The 14,630-nt window shown below is 45.6% G+C and overlaps 1 protein-coding gene across 2 annotated transcripts in view; it reads right to left on the bottom strand.

The window, feature by feature from the left end:
* CACNA1I (calcium voltage-gated channel subunit alpha1 I) overlaps positions 1-14,630 on the bottom strand; it is a 384,553-nt gene that overhangs the window by 52,401 nt on the left and 317,522 nt on the right. For both annotated transcript variants that reach the window (XM_084811754.1, XM_084811755.1), the window contains 3 exons: positions 11,344-11,470; positions 9,192-9,317; positions 7,493-7,582 (listed from right to left, as the gene is read on the bottom strand). In XM_084811754.1, the coding sequence (XP_084667880.1) occupies positions 7,493-7,582; positions 9,192-9,317; positions 11,344-11,470 (343 nt within the window). The remainder of the gene's footprint in view (positions 1-7,492; positions 7,583-9,191; positions 9,318-11,343; positions 11,471-14,630) is intronic.

Raw genomic sequence — 14,630 nt, 5'->3', positions numbered from 1 at the left:
TTCCAAATTCACTGTATGCCTTCATGTAGCCCATTGTCCATATATTCCTCCTATGTCAATAAAACATTGGTTTGTCATGTGTTTTGGATGTCATTAGAGTTGTTGTGAGGTTAGTCTAGGAATGTTTCTTCCCAAAGGACTGACGAGACCAGATGAAACCGTTCTGCTTTATTGAGGGAACAAGTAGAGATCACAGCGTGGGTGCAATATATCATCAACGCTGTTTGGTCCTGTGCGACTGCCATCTGCATTAGGGAAGTGATCTTGCATTATTAAAGTGAATAGGAACAGCAGCAGATTTTAGCTGCCAGAAACCCTGCTTATGGGGGAAATTGCAGTAAGTGATTATAAATCTGAAAAGCAAGTCATTGTGCCCCGAAGGACACACACTGTGACTGCAAAACCATTATGGGATAACTAAGAAGACAATGATCAGCACACCTTTTTGCAAAAGGAACAAGCACGGGAGTGCTACAGACATGTTGTCCCTGCAAGTTACCTGAAATGTATTCCACTTCTGCATTAAAAAAAGATGACAGTTGCACACACAGCAAATGAGAAAGTTGACAACAAAATACAGGGAGATGGGAAGGCCCACCATAAAAATATTTTTAACATTTGTAACTGCTGTTAAGTCACCAATTTTGTATATTCAGATTGCTTGCTACTTGTCAGTGAAGATGACCAGGTGTTTCCTCAGTGGAGCTTGATAGCTGGAAAATGTTTCTTCAAGTGGCTCCTATCAGCTTGAATCCACCCATCAGCCACAGTAGGTCTGAGGGTGAAATTACACGTGACACTAAATATGTCACTTGCAGCTGCTGGTATATTTGTTTTAAACACTAAATAGCAGCCATGTGTGTGTGAACTTGTATGTGTGTGAGGGATCAGGACTGTGGTGTGTCAGAGTTTATCCCTTTCCCCTCCACCACTCTCCCAATAAGAAGGGATTCCCACTAGTGCCAATCAAACCTTCCCTCCAGGCCTAATAAGAACATACACACATAAGAAGAGCCCTGCTGGATCAGACCTAGGGTCCATCTAGTCCAGCATTCCGTTCACAGAGTGGCCAACCAGCTGCCCACGGGAAACCCACAAGCAAGATATAAGTAGAACAGCACCCTCCCATGCATTTGGTGGTGGTATTGGAGTTCATCAGTGGCTGGGGGGAAAGATTAAACTCCCCTTCCCTCTCCCACTGTGGTCCTAATCTCAATCAAGCCCCCATGTGGCTGCTATTTAAAGTTTCAAAATCAATACACATAGCTATTTCTTTAGCATCACACTGGGGACTGTTCCCACCATGGGTTAACTGCTGGGTTGTTTAGACCCCAAACAACCCAGCAGTCTGGGTTGGCATGTCATGCTGCATGACCTATGAAGGAGCTGATAGTGGGTTGTGCTGTAAAGTGGAAGAGGACATTTTTAAATTGACGGGTTGTTGTTATGGGCAAATCAGGTTGTAGTTTGGTCAGTGCTCAGCAATGCTTGTGTGTATGGCAGAAGGAAAACAGTTTGCAGGGATGCAGTGTAAGGGGCGGTGGGGGGGAACGGTCTAAGTTATGCAGCTGGCTAAAAGAAGAAGTCTTAGGAGGCCCAAGTTGATTCTGCTTGCTTTGGGCTGGAACTGATCCTGCTGCTGCTGCTGCTGCTGCTGCTGCTGCTGCTGTTGTTGTTATTATTGATACTAATTATATATAATAATAATAATAATAAGAATAAGAATAAGAATAAGAATAAAACATCAGTTTACATGGTGCCTTATAGAGTAAAGTAGGCAACAGAGAGAAGTCTCTGCTCTGTTTTACTTTACAGTCTAAAACTGATGGTAGGGAAACAAGAGTGAGAGGGAAGGATAGGCAAAGGTAGGAGAGAAGAATGTGGACAAATGCCTTTACACCAAAATGGGCAACTTGTGGCCTTTGGGATGTTTTGAATTAGCTCTACCTCTCATTCAAATCTTCACCAAGGTTGGCCGTAGAATCCCTGTCCAAATGTCTGGAGATGGTGAGTGGCTGGATGGGGAGGAACAAGCTGAAGCTGAACCCTGACAAGACCGAGGTACTTTTGGTGGGAGACAAGAGGAGGTTGGGGGATGTTGACCTGGTGCTGAATGGGGTGCGGTTACCTTTGAAAGACCAGGTCTGCAGCTTGGGGGTCATCTTAGACTTCCAGTTGTCCATGGAGGCTCAGGTGTCAGCTGTGAGCCGGATAGCTCTGTACCAACTCCATCTGATACGGCGGCTGTGCCCCTACCTTCCAGACCATCTGCTCCTATCGGTAGTACATGTCCTGGTCTCCTCTCGTTTAGACTACTGTACCCCTTCATGGATCACTGCCTTGTTGTGGCGAAGGGGCTTGCGTAACTCAGTGAAGCCATAAGCTATGCCGTGCAGGGCCACCCAAGACGGACTGGTCATGGCAGAGAGTTCTGACAAAATGTGGTCCACTGGAGAAGGAAATGGCAACCCACTCCAGTATTCTTGCCAAGAAAACCCCATGGAACGTATCACAAGGCTAAAAGAGATGACGCCGGAAGATGAGCCCCTCAGGTCGGAAGGTGTCCAATATGCTACTGGGGAAGAGCAGAGGGTATTTCCAAGTAGCGCCAGAACGAGTGAAGCGGCTGGGCCAAACCCGAAAGGACACTCAGCTGTGGATGTGTCTGGTGGTGAAAAGAAAATCCGATGCTGTAAAGAACAATATTGTTTAGGAACCTGGAATGTCAGATCAATGAATCAAGGTAAGCTGGAGGTGGTCAAACATGAGATGGCAAGATTGAACATCGACATCTTGGGAATCAGCGAACTCAAATGGACAGGCATGGGCGAATTTAATTCAGGTGACCATCATATCTACTATTGTGGGCAAGAATCCCTGAGAAGAAATGGAGTAGCACTCATAGTCAACAAAAGGGTGGGAAAAGCAGTACGGGGGTACAATCTTAAAAATGATAGAATGATCTCAGTACGAATCCAAGGCAAACCATTCAACATCACAGTAATTCAAGTCTATGCCCCAACCACTGAGGCCGAAGAAGCTGAGGTTGATCGGTTCTATGAAGACCTACAACACCTTCTAGAACTAACACCAAAAAAAGATGTCCTCTTCATCATAGGGGATTGGAATGCTAAAGTAGGAAGTCAAGAAATCACTGGGATAACAGGCAGGCATGGCCTTGGTGTACAAAATGAAGCAGGACAAAAGCTAATAGAGTTTTGCCAAGAGAACACGCTGATCATAGCAAACACTCTTTTCCAACAGCACAAGAGGCGACTCTACACATGGACGTCACCAGATGGTCAATATCGAAATCAGATTGATTATGTCCTTTGCAGCCAAAGATGGAGAAGCTCCATACAGTCAGTAAAAACAAGACCTGGAGCTGACTGTGGCTCAGATCATGAGCTGCTTCTTGCAAAATTTCGGCTTAAATTGAAGAACGTCGGGAAAACCACTAAACCGTTCAGGTATGACCTAAATCATATCCCTGATGAATATACAGTGAAGGTGAGGAATAGATTTCAGGGATTAGACCTGATAGACAGAGTGCCTGAGGAACTATGGACGGAGGTCCGTAACATTGTTCAGGAGGCAGCAACTCAATCCATCCCAAAGAAAAAGAAATGCAAGAAAGCCAAGTGGCTGTCTGAGGAGGCTTTACAAGTAGCTGAGGAAAGAAGGGAAGCGAAAAGCAAGGGAGAAAGGGGAAGACATACCCAACTGAATGCAGAGTTCCAGAGAATAGCAAGGAGAGACAAGAAGGCCTTCTTAAATGAACAATGCAAAGAAATCGAGGAAAACAACAGAATGGGAAAGACTAGAGATCTCTTCAAGAAAATTGGAGATCTCAAGGGAACGTTTTGTGCAAAGACGGGCATGATAAAGGACAAAGAAGGCAGGGACCTAACAGAAGCAGATGAGATTAAGAAGAGGTGGCAAGAATACACAGAAGAACTATACAGGAAAGATCTGAATGTCCCTGATAGCCATGATAGTGCGGTCACTGAACTTGAGCCGGACATCCTCGACAGTGAAGTCAAGTGGGCCTTAGGAAGCATTAGTAACAACAAAGCTAGTGGAGATGACAGTATTCCAGCTGAGCTATTTAAAATCCTAAAAGATGATGCTGTTAAAGTGCTGCATTCAATATGCCAACAAATCTGGAACACTCAACAGTGGCCACAAGACTGGAAAAGGTCAGTTTACATTCCAATTCCAAAGAAGGGCAACGCCAAAGAGTGTTCAAACTACCGCACAATTGCACTCATTTCACATGCCAGCAAGGTGATGCTCAAAATCCTACAAGCTAGGCTTCAGCAGTATGCGAACCGAGAACTACCGGAAGTACAAGCTGGGTTTAGAAGAGGCAGAGGAACTAGAGATCAAATCGCCAACATTTGCTGGATCATGGAGAAAGCAAGAGAATTCCAGAAAAACGTCTATTTCTGCTTCATTGACTACGCTAAAGCCTTTGATTGTGTGGATCACAACAAATTGTGGCAAATTCTTAAAGTGATGGGAGTACCAGACCACCTTACCTGTCTCCTGAGAAACCTGTACGAGGGTCAAGAAGCAACAGTAAGAACCAGACATGGAACAACCGATTGGTTCAAAATTGGGAAAGGAGTACGACAAGGCTGCATATTGTCACCCTGCTTATTTAACTTATATGCAGAGTACATCATGAGAAATGCCGGGTTGGATGAATCAGAGGTCGGAATTAAGATTGCTGGGAGAATTATCAACAACCTCCGATATGCAGACGATACCACCCTAATGGCAGAAAGCGAAGAGGATCTCAAGAGCCTCTTGTTGAGGGTGAAAGAGGAGAGTGCAAAAGCTGGTTTGAAACTCAACATTAAAAAAACGAAGATCATGGCATCTGGCCCCATCACTTCCTGGCATATAGAAGGGGAAGAAATGGAAGCAGTGACAGATTTTACTTTCTTGGGCTCCAAGATCACCGCAGACGGTGACTGTAGCCATGAAATTAAAAGACGCTTGCTCCTTGGGAGGAAAGCTATGGCCAACCTAGACAGCATAGTAAGAAGCAGAGACATCACCTTGCCGACAAAGGTCTGTCTAATCAAAGCTATGGTTTTCCCAGTAGTAATGTATGGCTGTGAGAGCTGGACTATAAGGAAGGCTGAGCACTGAAGAATTGATGCTTTCGAACTGTGGTGCTGGAGAAGACTCTTACGAGTCCCCTGGACTGCAAGGAGGTCAAATCAGTCCATCCTAAAGGAAATCAACCCTGAGTGCTCATTGGAAGGACAGATAATGAAGCTGAAGCTCCAATATTTTGGCCACCTAATGCGAAGAGAAAACTCCCTGGAAAAGACCCTGATGCTGGGAAAGACTGAAGGCAAAAGGAGAAGGGGACGGCAGAGGATGAGATGGCTAGATAGCATCACGGATGCAATGAATATGAACTTGAGCACGCTCCGGGAGAGAGCGCAGGACAGGAAGGCCTGGCGTGCTATGGTCCATGGGGTCACGAAGAGTCGGACACGACTGAACGACTGAACAACAACAATGTGCTGTACGTGGGGTTACCCTTGAAGACGGTTCGGAAGCTGCAGCTGGTACAGAAAGCGGTGGCTCGCCTGATTAAAGGCAGCCGCCAGCAAGATCACATCACTCCAGTGCTGAAGGAGCTGCACTGGTTACCAGTTGTTTTCTGGGCCAAATTCAAGGTGTTGGTTTTGACCTTTAAAACCCTACATGGTTCTGGCCCAGCCTATCTCAAGGAGTGCCTCCAGCAACACCAGATAGGCCGCTCAACAAGATCAGCCTCGGATGGCCTTCTCTCTGTCCCATCAGCCAGGACAGCTAGGCTGGTGAGGACGAGGGAGAGGGCCTTTTCTGTGGTGGCCCCCACTCTGTGGAACTCCCTCCTAGGGAACTCCGCCATGCCCCCTCTTTAATGAGCTTCCACCACGCATTAAAAACATGGTTGTTCAGGCAGGCATTTGTGGTGGGCTAGGGTAATTTTAGAAATGTGATGTTTTTAATGTTGAATTTTATTGTATGAACTGTTTTTATTGTTGTACATCGCCCAGAGTGGCTGGGTGACCAGCCAGATGGGCGATCAATAAAATACATACATACATACATACATAAATAGAACTCCCATCAGCTGTAGCCAGTGTAGTCAATGATGAGGGCTGATGGGAGTTGTAGGCAAAAGCATCTGAGGGCCACACGTTGCCTACCCTCTTTTATATGTATTTAAAATTTGGTTGCACCTGGAAACCAGGATAAAGAGTATAAGACAAAGGCCATGGGAAAGGGCAGGTTTTGAGGAGGAATCTGAACGAAGGGAGAGATGTTGCGCTGGGTACGTGTTCAAGGAGGCAACTGAATTTGTACAGGCAGCAAGCGGGCAGATTAGCATTGTCTGTCTGGACACTTGTCTTCCCTCTGTCTGTCATAAATAAACAAAAATCAGAAAAAAATATTCTGCAGCACTGTGTCATCCAGAAGTAAACCAAACCATATAACACTTCTCCTGGAAGTTCTCACAACAAAACAATCGGGAGCTATAAAAGGTGGCTCACCCAGCCCTAGGGATGTCAGAGAATTTCGCCACGAATCTCGGGGAGGCCGAATGCCAGTGCATTCGGCCCCCCAAAATCGGTGGCAAAACGGTCTGTCCCCCTGCCCCCCCCCGGGACGGGACTTACCTTGGGCGAATCTTCCTGGCGGTGGCGGCTCCGGCGGCGGTTCGGCAGTGGCGGCAGCTGCGGCAGCCAGTCTTCTGACTGGCTGCCGCTGCCGCCATTTCCAGTAAAAAAAACCAAAAACCAAAAAAACGTGATAGGCTACGTAAAGATTTACGTAGCCTTTCACGGCTAGATTTTTAAAATATACCGTGATAGGCTACGTAAATGTTTACGTAGCCTATCACGGCTGAGTAAAACAACAACAACAACAACGCGCATATGGAAATGGCGGCGCCCATGGGCGCCGCCATTTGCGTTCCTTATTTTGGCACGTCTAGTCTACGTAAACATTTACGTAGACTACGGCGAAAATAAGGGGAACGCAAATAGCGTAGCGTCTACGTAGAATAGACGTAAATGTTTACGTAGACTAGACGTGCCAAAATAAGGAACGCAAATGGCGGAGCCCATGGGTGCTGCCTTTTGCGTACGCGTGTTTTTTTTTTACTCAGCCGTGATAGGCTACGTAAACATTTACGTAGCCTATCACGGCTGACTGCAGGGATGCAAATGGCGGCGGCTACGACTGACTGCAGGGACGCAAATGGCGACGGAGCGCCTCCCCCCGGCCAGAATTCCAGGGGGGAGGGACGGAGCGCCTCCCCCCCTGGCCAGAATTTCGGGGGGGAGGGACGGAGCACCTCCCCCCACCTCGAATCAAATTTCGTGAAAAGGTAAGTGACTTTCGTACATCCCTACCCAGCCCACCTGACAATCCAGATCAAAGCAACACAAACCATCAGTTTGTAAAGTAGTTTCTATACCTGTTGGTCAACAGCCACAGCATCCAGTCCATTGTACATAATGTTGACCCAGCCATCTTTGGAAGCCAACACAAAGAGCGACATCAAAGCCTGCAATATATGAAAGTGCTTCAGACCATTTTAGGTAGGTTTTTGACTGGTTCAAGGTTTAACATTTGAGGTGCACAAATGAATAACAAAAACAGAAAAGATATTTCCTTCCTCTTCCATCACCCTGCTCAAGCTGACCAGGAAGGGATGATGGGAGAAGGAAAATAATTTGCCTGTGACAGAGGGTATGAGAGAGAAATTCTGAGAAATTCTCTGCGAAATTCTTCCCTAGAGAAAACACCAGCTCAGCTCAGTCAGGCTGCTGACTTAGAAAGCAACCATTATGATACACATCATTCCTTGGTTTGTTAACTGTCACAAATCTATCAAATCCAAAGGAATGCACAAGAGGGAAACTGATGAAAAGCATCAGAAGGAACTGACACACCCCTGATTTTTTTTAAAAAAACTACTTCCCTTTATTACTGCCTCTGAACATTTCATTGCAACTCTTGCTCCCCCATGTCCCATTCAGTGCAAAAGTTGATCCTTTGAAGAGGATTCAAAGAGGCTTTAGAAGGCCCCCTCCATCCATCAACTGTGGGGAAAAGAATATGGGAGGAGTGTGTAGCATCTATTTAGAAAAGATACAAGAGTAGATGATGAATTTCAACTGGATTTACAGTGGATGCAAACAGGGAAATAAGTCAGAAAAATAAGAAATGGAAAGCGTCTCATGTAAACACTCACCTAGTTTGCTGTCTTAAACCCCCTCAGACACTGAGGCTCAGCGGTTTCCCTGGGCAACCATATTAATTTCCAAACAGTTCTTTCCATTAAAAGGTGTTTCCTAATGTCAGTCTAAAGATGCAGCCTTTGCTGCAGGAGTGGGCAACCTGTGGCCCTCCAGATGTTTTGACCTACAACTTCATTCAGCCCTAGCCAGCATTGCCAGTGGTGAGGGCTGATGGAAGGTGTAGGCCAACCCATCTGGAGGACTACAAGTTGCTTTACTGCAACCTCAACATGGTATTTCTGCTCCTCCTTTCTTTTTCCCTGGTAAACTGTTTCCCCCTTCTTTACATCTATAATGTGCCACCAGGGCTCTCAAGGTAGGGTGCAACATAAAATTATAAGAGCAGTAGTCCTGTTCATGCAACTAAACGGAGTAGAATAAACTTGTGGAGCAGCAAAGCAGGCTCATGGTCTCCGACTTCTATGCATTCACTAGTTCTTCTGCATAAAGCCTGTAGACTCTGGGCTGTAGCCAGATTCTGCTCTCCCATGCCACGTGTGCATTGTACTCTGTTTAGTTGCATGAAAAGCATTAGAAAACATTGGTGGGTGGTGGCGGTGGTCTGTTGAGCCAGGTTTGGGCAGGCAAGCAGGGGGGAGTCCGATGGCCTCCCAGACCCAGTCGGGTGCCTGCAACTTCCCTGTTCTAAAGATAAAGCCTGACCACAGTGGTACCATTACCACTGTGTGGATCTTGTGAATGCAACTATAGGTGTTTGAAGATGCAGCCCTTCCTTTTGGACTGAAGGTGTGCAGTGACAGAGGGGAGCCTAAGGTGAAAGATTTATATGATCTGAAGAGAACCCAGAGTATAGAGGAGTCTAAGGCAAGCCCAAGGTAACTTGGGTGTGTGCACATGTGTTTCCACATTTACCTGGCCAAGATTGTCGAAGTTGTATTTGTGATGTACCCACTTGTAATTGGCAGCCATGCAGTCAGACCTGTTGGTGATGTTTCGGATATCCACACCCAGGCAATGGTAGAACTTCCCCTTGAATAGCTGCAAGAAGAAGCAAATTTGTCAGGGACTTTGCCAGCATGAATGGATGTGAGGATGGTGATCCTGAGCTAGCTTATGGAACAAGGAGCCTTTTGCCTCTGAGTTACTGATTCCAGCCTGGCCTCAGGCGCATTGTGACTGAGAGTCACTTGCCACCAGGCATGCATTTAGAAGTAAGTAAATGGGTATGGGGACTACTGGGATCAGTTGTGCCCAGTTCTATTTCCCAGGGCAGTCTAGAGTTTTTGTGTTCCCAAATGGTTAGTGGGTTTACTGAAGGCAGGAATAACACTTCTAAGAGTTAAGCATCAGGAAAATATTTCCTACTGCTCAGATACTTTAAAACAAAATTTTCTCAGCAGGGATTTAAAAAATAAATAAATCTTCTGCCTCTGTTCCCTTTCCCACATGGCACGGGCTGGATGTGTGTTTGTAAAGGCTCAGGGTGACTTCACATGTTACAGGAAGCTCATCTGCTCAGCAGCACTTCCTGTACATTGTGAAGCTGCCATCTCTGAAACAAGCTATGTGCGGATCAAGTATAGCACATTCTTCACAATGATAGAAGCGCCACCCACTCCTGCAGCAGGAGCCTAAAATAGTGGATGTCACTTTTCTTCCTCTTCTTCAAACAGCCATGGGTGGATTTAGTGCTTGGAATGTGCTAAAAAAATAGGTACGGGATCTCTTGTTGCAGGCACCTCATTTCTGACCAGCAACCAGCTTGTAATGCCAATATTGAGACCTTATGATCCAGCCGAATGCTTTTGTAGTCCTGAACACTAACCTTGCAATCCCACCCCACTTCCTTGTAGCACTTGGCAACTGGATCTAGGAGTGCCTGTGAAGCAATGAAAGAGATTTTCCCATCTTTTTTCAAAGACCTTGGTTCTCTTTTGCTTTCTCTGTGCCTGTATCCTCAGGCAAGAGTCAGAGACCTGTCTCAGAATTAGGGTGCCCACTTATGAATTGCCCCCCCCCCGAAAATGCATCATCAAAAAAGATGACAACAGAGGACAGCGATTTGCATAAAATTTGCATATGCTAATTTATATGTGTGGATGCAAATTTAAAATAATTACTATAATTTAAATAGTAATACAGTGTATCCCATCATAGTGTGGAACACTGTGACAGGGTGACTTGTGTGTCATCCTGGTCCCCAGATTCTCACTGTCAATGGGCAACAGTTCTTATGGTTCTTTACTCTTAAACTGGAATTGGACTGGACCCTCCAAGTAGAGGATGCCTTCAAATAGAGGACGGTCCTTGGGCAGCCCTTGAGAGGACTGTCCTCTGGAAAAGAGGTCACATGGCCACCCTACGGATTAAGGCAGTGTCTACTGCCTGTTTGGTGACTGGTCTTGAATCTACACATTCTGGAAAGGGTTAGCTGGAAAAAATCAGAGGGATTGCCTCACTCTCAACCCACAAATAAAGGAGTCTGTTTTGCCTTCATTGGCCAGGAAACCACTGAAAGAATGTGTCCACTCAGGAGGTGAAATTCGTCTTCAATGTTATCAGTTACTGCAATTTGTTACTGAACGTGTTATATCTGCAAGAGACCCTGTCGCTGACTTCATAGAGTCGAAACAGAGACACACTGGGATTCCGTAGACTGACGAGCATAACAGACACAGTTGTTTTGAAATTTTGACTGACTGTTTATAATTGTTGTTTTGTAAAACCAATTGACATAATTGTACCACGCTATACATTTTGTAATTAACTGGTCTGGTGCAGTTGCATAGGTCTCTGACACCCAGAGTGTTTGTACTAAAACTATTATTAGGCCTTTCTGTTTTATATAATCCTAGGTCGACACCAAGGATAGCACTTCATCAGGGGTAACACTACTGCTGCAACAGCAGACAAAAAGCCTACTGCACCTAGGTTTATATTATCAATGGGAAAAGGGGGGCGGGGTTGGCTGTAAGCAAGGGGAGGTAGATTCCCACCTGTTTTTGTGCTGAGACTGAAAAGGGCAATGGGCCGATTCCAGCACGGGCTGTAAGAGCAACAATACCTGAACCCCAAGGATGCCGAAGATGATGAAGAAGGCGCAGCAAATGAGGACAATGTTTCCGATAGGCTTGAGGGATGAAATGAGTGTCTCAACCACCAGCTTCAGGCCTGGGGCACGGCTGATGACCCTGAAAAAGGATCACTGTGAGGGGCAACAGAGAGGGAGCCCTGACACTCTTCTGTCTGTACCAAGAACTGTTCTGACAAGTATCCTGAGACAACTGCTGCTCAAAGCCACTGCAACAGGGCACATTTCTTTCAACAACATCATTTCTGGGTGGAAAACTACATTTGTTCTGTCTTATGTTATCATATCTGATGAACACACATTCATCTATTTTGCCACATGCACATAGGAAGTGCTGGCTGCTGGCAGGTTTTCCAAACATGTACAGAGGGCAAAATATAAATCATGCATTTTATGTATTTAATGTATTTCTTAATCGCCCCTCCACTCAATGAGTGTTTGAGACCATTTATAAAAAATAAGCAAAACATTAAAAAACAACTGTTCCAAAAAAAAAAGAAAATGAAAACCACTGACAAAATACATGCATTGCAATAAAACAGGGCAACTTTCTAAAATCAAAAACGAATTAGTCACTAAAAGCTAGAGCTCTGCACAAATGGCCTCTCAAAATTTTCCAGCTTATTTATGGACAGATAAATTGGAGGGACAATTTCACTGAATTTCTCCCAGGGGAGGAGAAATTCTCCAACAGTTTCTCACAGATAGGGCTCACTATCGGCAGGGGTTGTAACACAGTTCTTTTTCTTTTTTCCTAAGGGTTTTGGCTTGCTGCACTGCTTCTATGGGTGGCAACAGCATCAACTGTGTTGAGGCTTCTACTTCTCTGAGGCAGAATTTTGAATTTCCTTTGGTGGTATATTTGAGCTTACCTAATCACTGCGAGGTGGCCAAGGGCACTGTGTGCATTTTCTCTCTCTATTATACATCTTTCCATTGCTCTGCAGACTCCCAGGTCACCTGCACTTCCTGAACTGAAAAAGTCCCATGAGAGGAATGGCCTCATGATGTCTTCCTCATGATGGCTTTAACTGAAGTGTGGGAAACTGAGGAGAGGCTACAGGCTGCCACAGAGATTATTGTACAATGACAGACAGGACACTCACATATACTCCTCAGCCACCTCATAAGTAAGGCAAGCACAAGAACCCCACACACAACCCATGAGAATTTCTCCGGAATTTCTCCTCCTTTGAATTTCTTTTTGAAAGCAAATTATTTTCTATCAAATTGAATGAGAATGGTCGGAAAAAGTGTGGGAGAAATTTTCAGCACAGCACAACTAAAAGTTCGGCAGAATAGCATCGTTTTCACCAGTTGTCTGAAGCAGGGGGATTGAATGTCTTTCAGCCGGAGGACCAGAATCCCTTTTGGAGAAGTTATTTGGGGCAATATTCCAGTGGCGGGTGGAACCCAAGGCAAAAGGGGTGGGGCCAAAAATTACCAGCATATTGTAGCTGAAAGCCCTTACTGCCAGGAACTAGGCCTTAGGAGAAGCACATTTACCTTTTAGAATGGTGAAAAAACACGGAGAAGCTGGGAAACCACCAAACAGTCGGCACTCGGGGTTTGGGTCTGGGGCCAGGGAAAGCGGGTGGGGTCATGTGCCAAACCTCACGAGGCTGGATTAGGCCTCCAGGTGGGCTAGATTTGGCCCACTGAGGTTCAGCACCCCAGGCTAAAGGCTAATAACAAAGAAGTCAAGCTAACCTTCTCAGGAAGGGAGTTCCACAGCCGAGGTGCTACTGTACAGAAGGCCTGGTACAGGAAGGTTACATGCCGGTTAAATTATCCATTTAGGCAATTTGTCATGTGGGAAGCAACCCTCACTGAGTCATAACAGCACGTTGTACTACCTTAGTTTATGTGGCTTGGGTTCAAGTCCCTAATGACAATACTTGGGCTTGTTACTATACCTCACTGCAAGATTAAGGCTAGATCTACACTAGTGCTTTTTATTGGCATTGAAGTGCACTGATAACTGTTGGGGCACCGTACACATTCCATATACTGCTTTTGTAGCATTATTTCCTGCTTTTTATTCTGTATTATCCAAAATGCCATAACAGATGTCATTGTGTGTGCTATGAGATATGAATGGGCAAGAGGGATATAATGTTACTATGATGGAATCGTATTGATATGATCCAAAGTGTAGATCTCGCCTTAGGTATGCTTATTGTTGGCAGAGAAGCAGCGTGGTTCAAACAAACCTCAGTTTGAGGAACCTTTTAGCAAAATCCACTGTTTACTGTTATCTAGAGCTGCCCTCTTGGCAATCTAGTACACTATTCAAGGAAATAGTGACATGTATGTCTGTGTGTGTGACAGGGACAGGTGAGAATTTTCCTCAGTTTATTTTTTTATAAGAACCTACCCAAATTCACAAATTTATTCATAAATAAGATGGAAGGAACTTGAGAGTTTATTAAAAAACATGGAATGTGGGAGAAACCAAAACTGACAGATTTGTCCATCCAGGCCCAGAGCTTTGAATGTTTAACTCTTAAAAAGTCTGGGTTTGAGTCCCTGTGTATACAACCATGTAGTTCTGAATTAGGGTTGTCACTTCTTTTTTTCTGACAGGTTCCTCATCTTTATATGCAGGTACTATATGGTCTTCTCCATGCTGGAAATTAGGGCTGTGCAGGTACCCCCTGACCCATTCCAGATGCTAATTTGGAGCTTCTGAATCAGCCCACCCCGCCTCAGGTCGATGAGGAGCCAGGCCAACCCACTTTGACCTCTGCATCCAAAGTGAGATCAGGACAGCTGAAGTGCCCCCCAGCTGTGCGAGCCCTGTGCGCACACACACCCGACCACCCATGCGAGCCCCATACCCCCTCTCAGCCAATTGCGCAACCCTCCTGTTCCTCCTTACTTGGACCCATGGGGAGCACCTGCAGCATTGCCATCTTGGAGGGAGTCACCATTTTCTTTTAAAATGGCGACTCTTCTTCTTCCAGTAAGTAAATGGTGTGTAGATTGCAGCCATAAAGGGGTCATCTATGCAACATTTACTCACTGGAAGAAGAGTCGCCATTTTAAAAGAAAATGGTGACTCCCTCCAAGACAGCAATAGCTGTGGGCTTTCCCCATGGGTGCAGGAAAGGAGCAGGGGGCTTGCGCAGTTGGGCAGGCGGCTGGCCGGATCAGGTCAAAGTGCCCCAAAGTGCTTCGGAATGGTCCAACCCACTTCAGGCCACTTTAGGCTGCTCCCAACCCACTCCGGAACCACCCCGATCTGCTTCGGGATTTGG

The sequence above is a fragment of the Heloderma suspectum genome, chromosome 7 (genome assembly GCF_057233095.1).
Source record: "Heloderma suspectum isolate Gila_16-S chromosome 7, 16-S_ref, whole genome shotgun sequence".
NCBI lineage: Eukaryota > Metazoa > Chordata > Lepidosauria > Squamata > Helodermatidae > Heloderma > Heloderma suspectum.
This window is presented reverse-complemented; position numbering and strand designations above follow the sequence as displayed.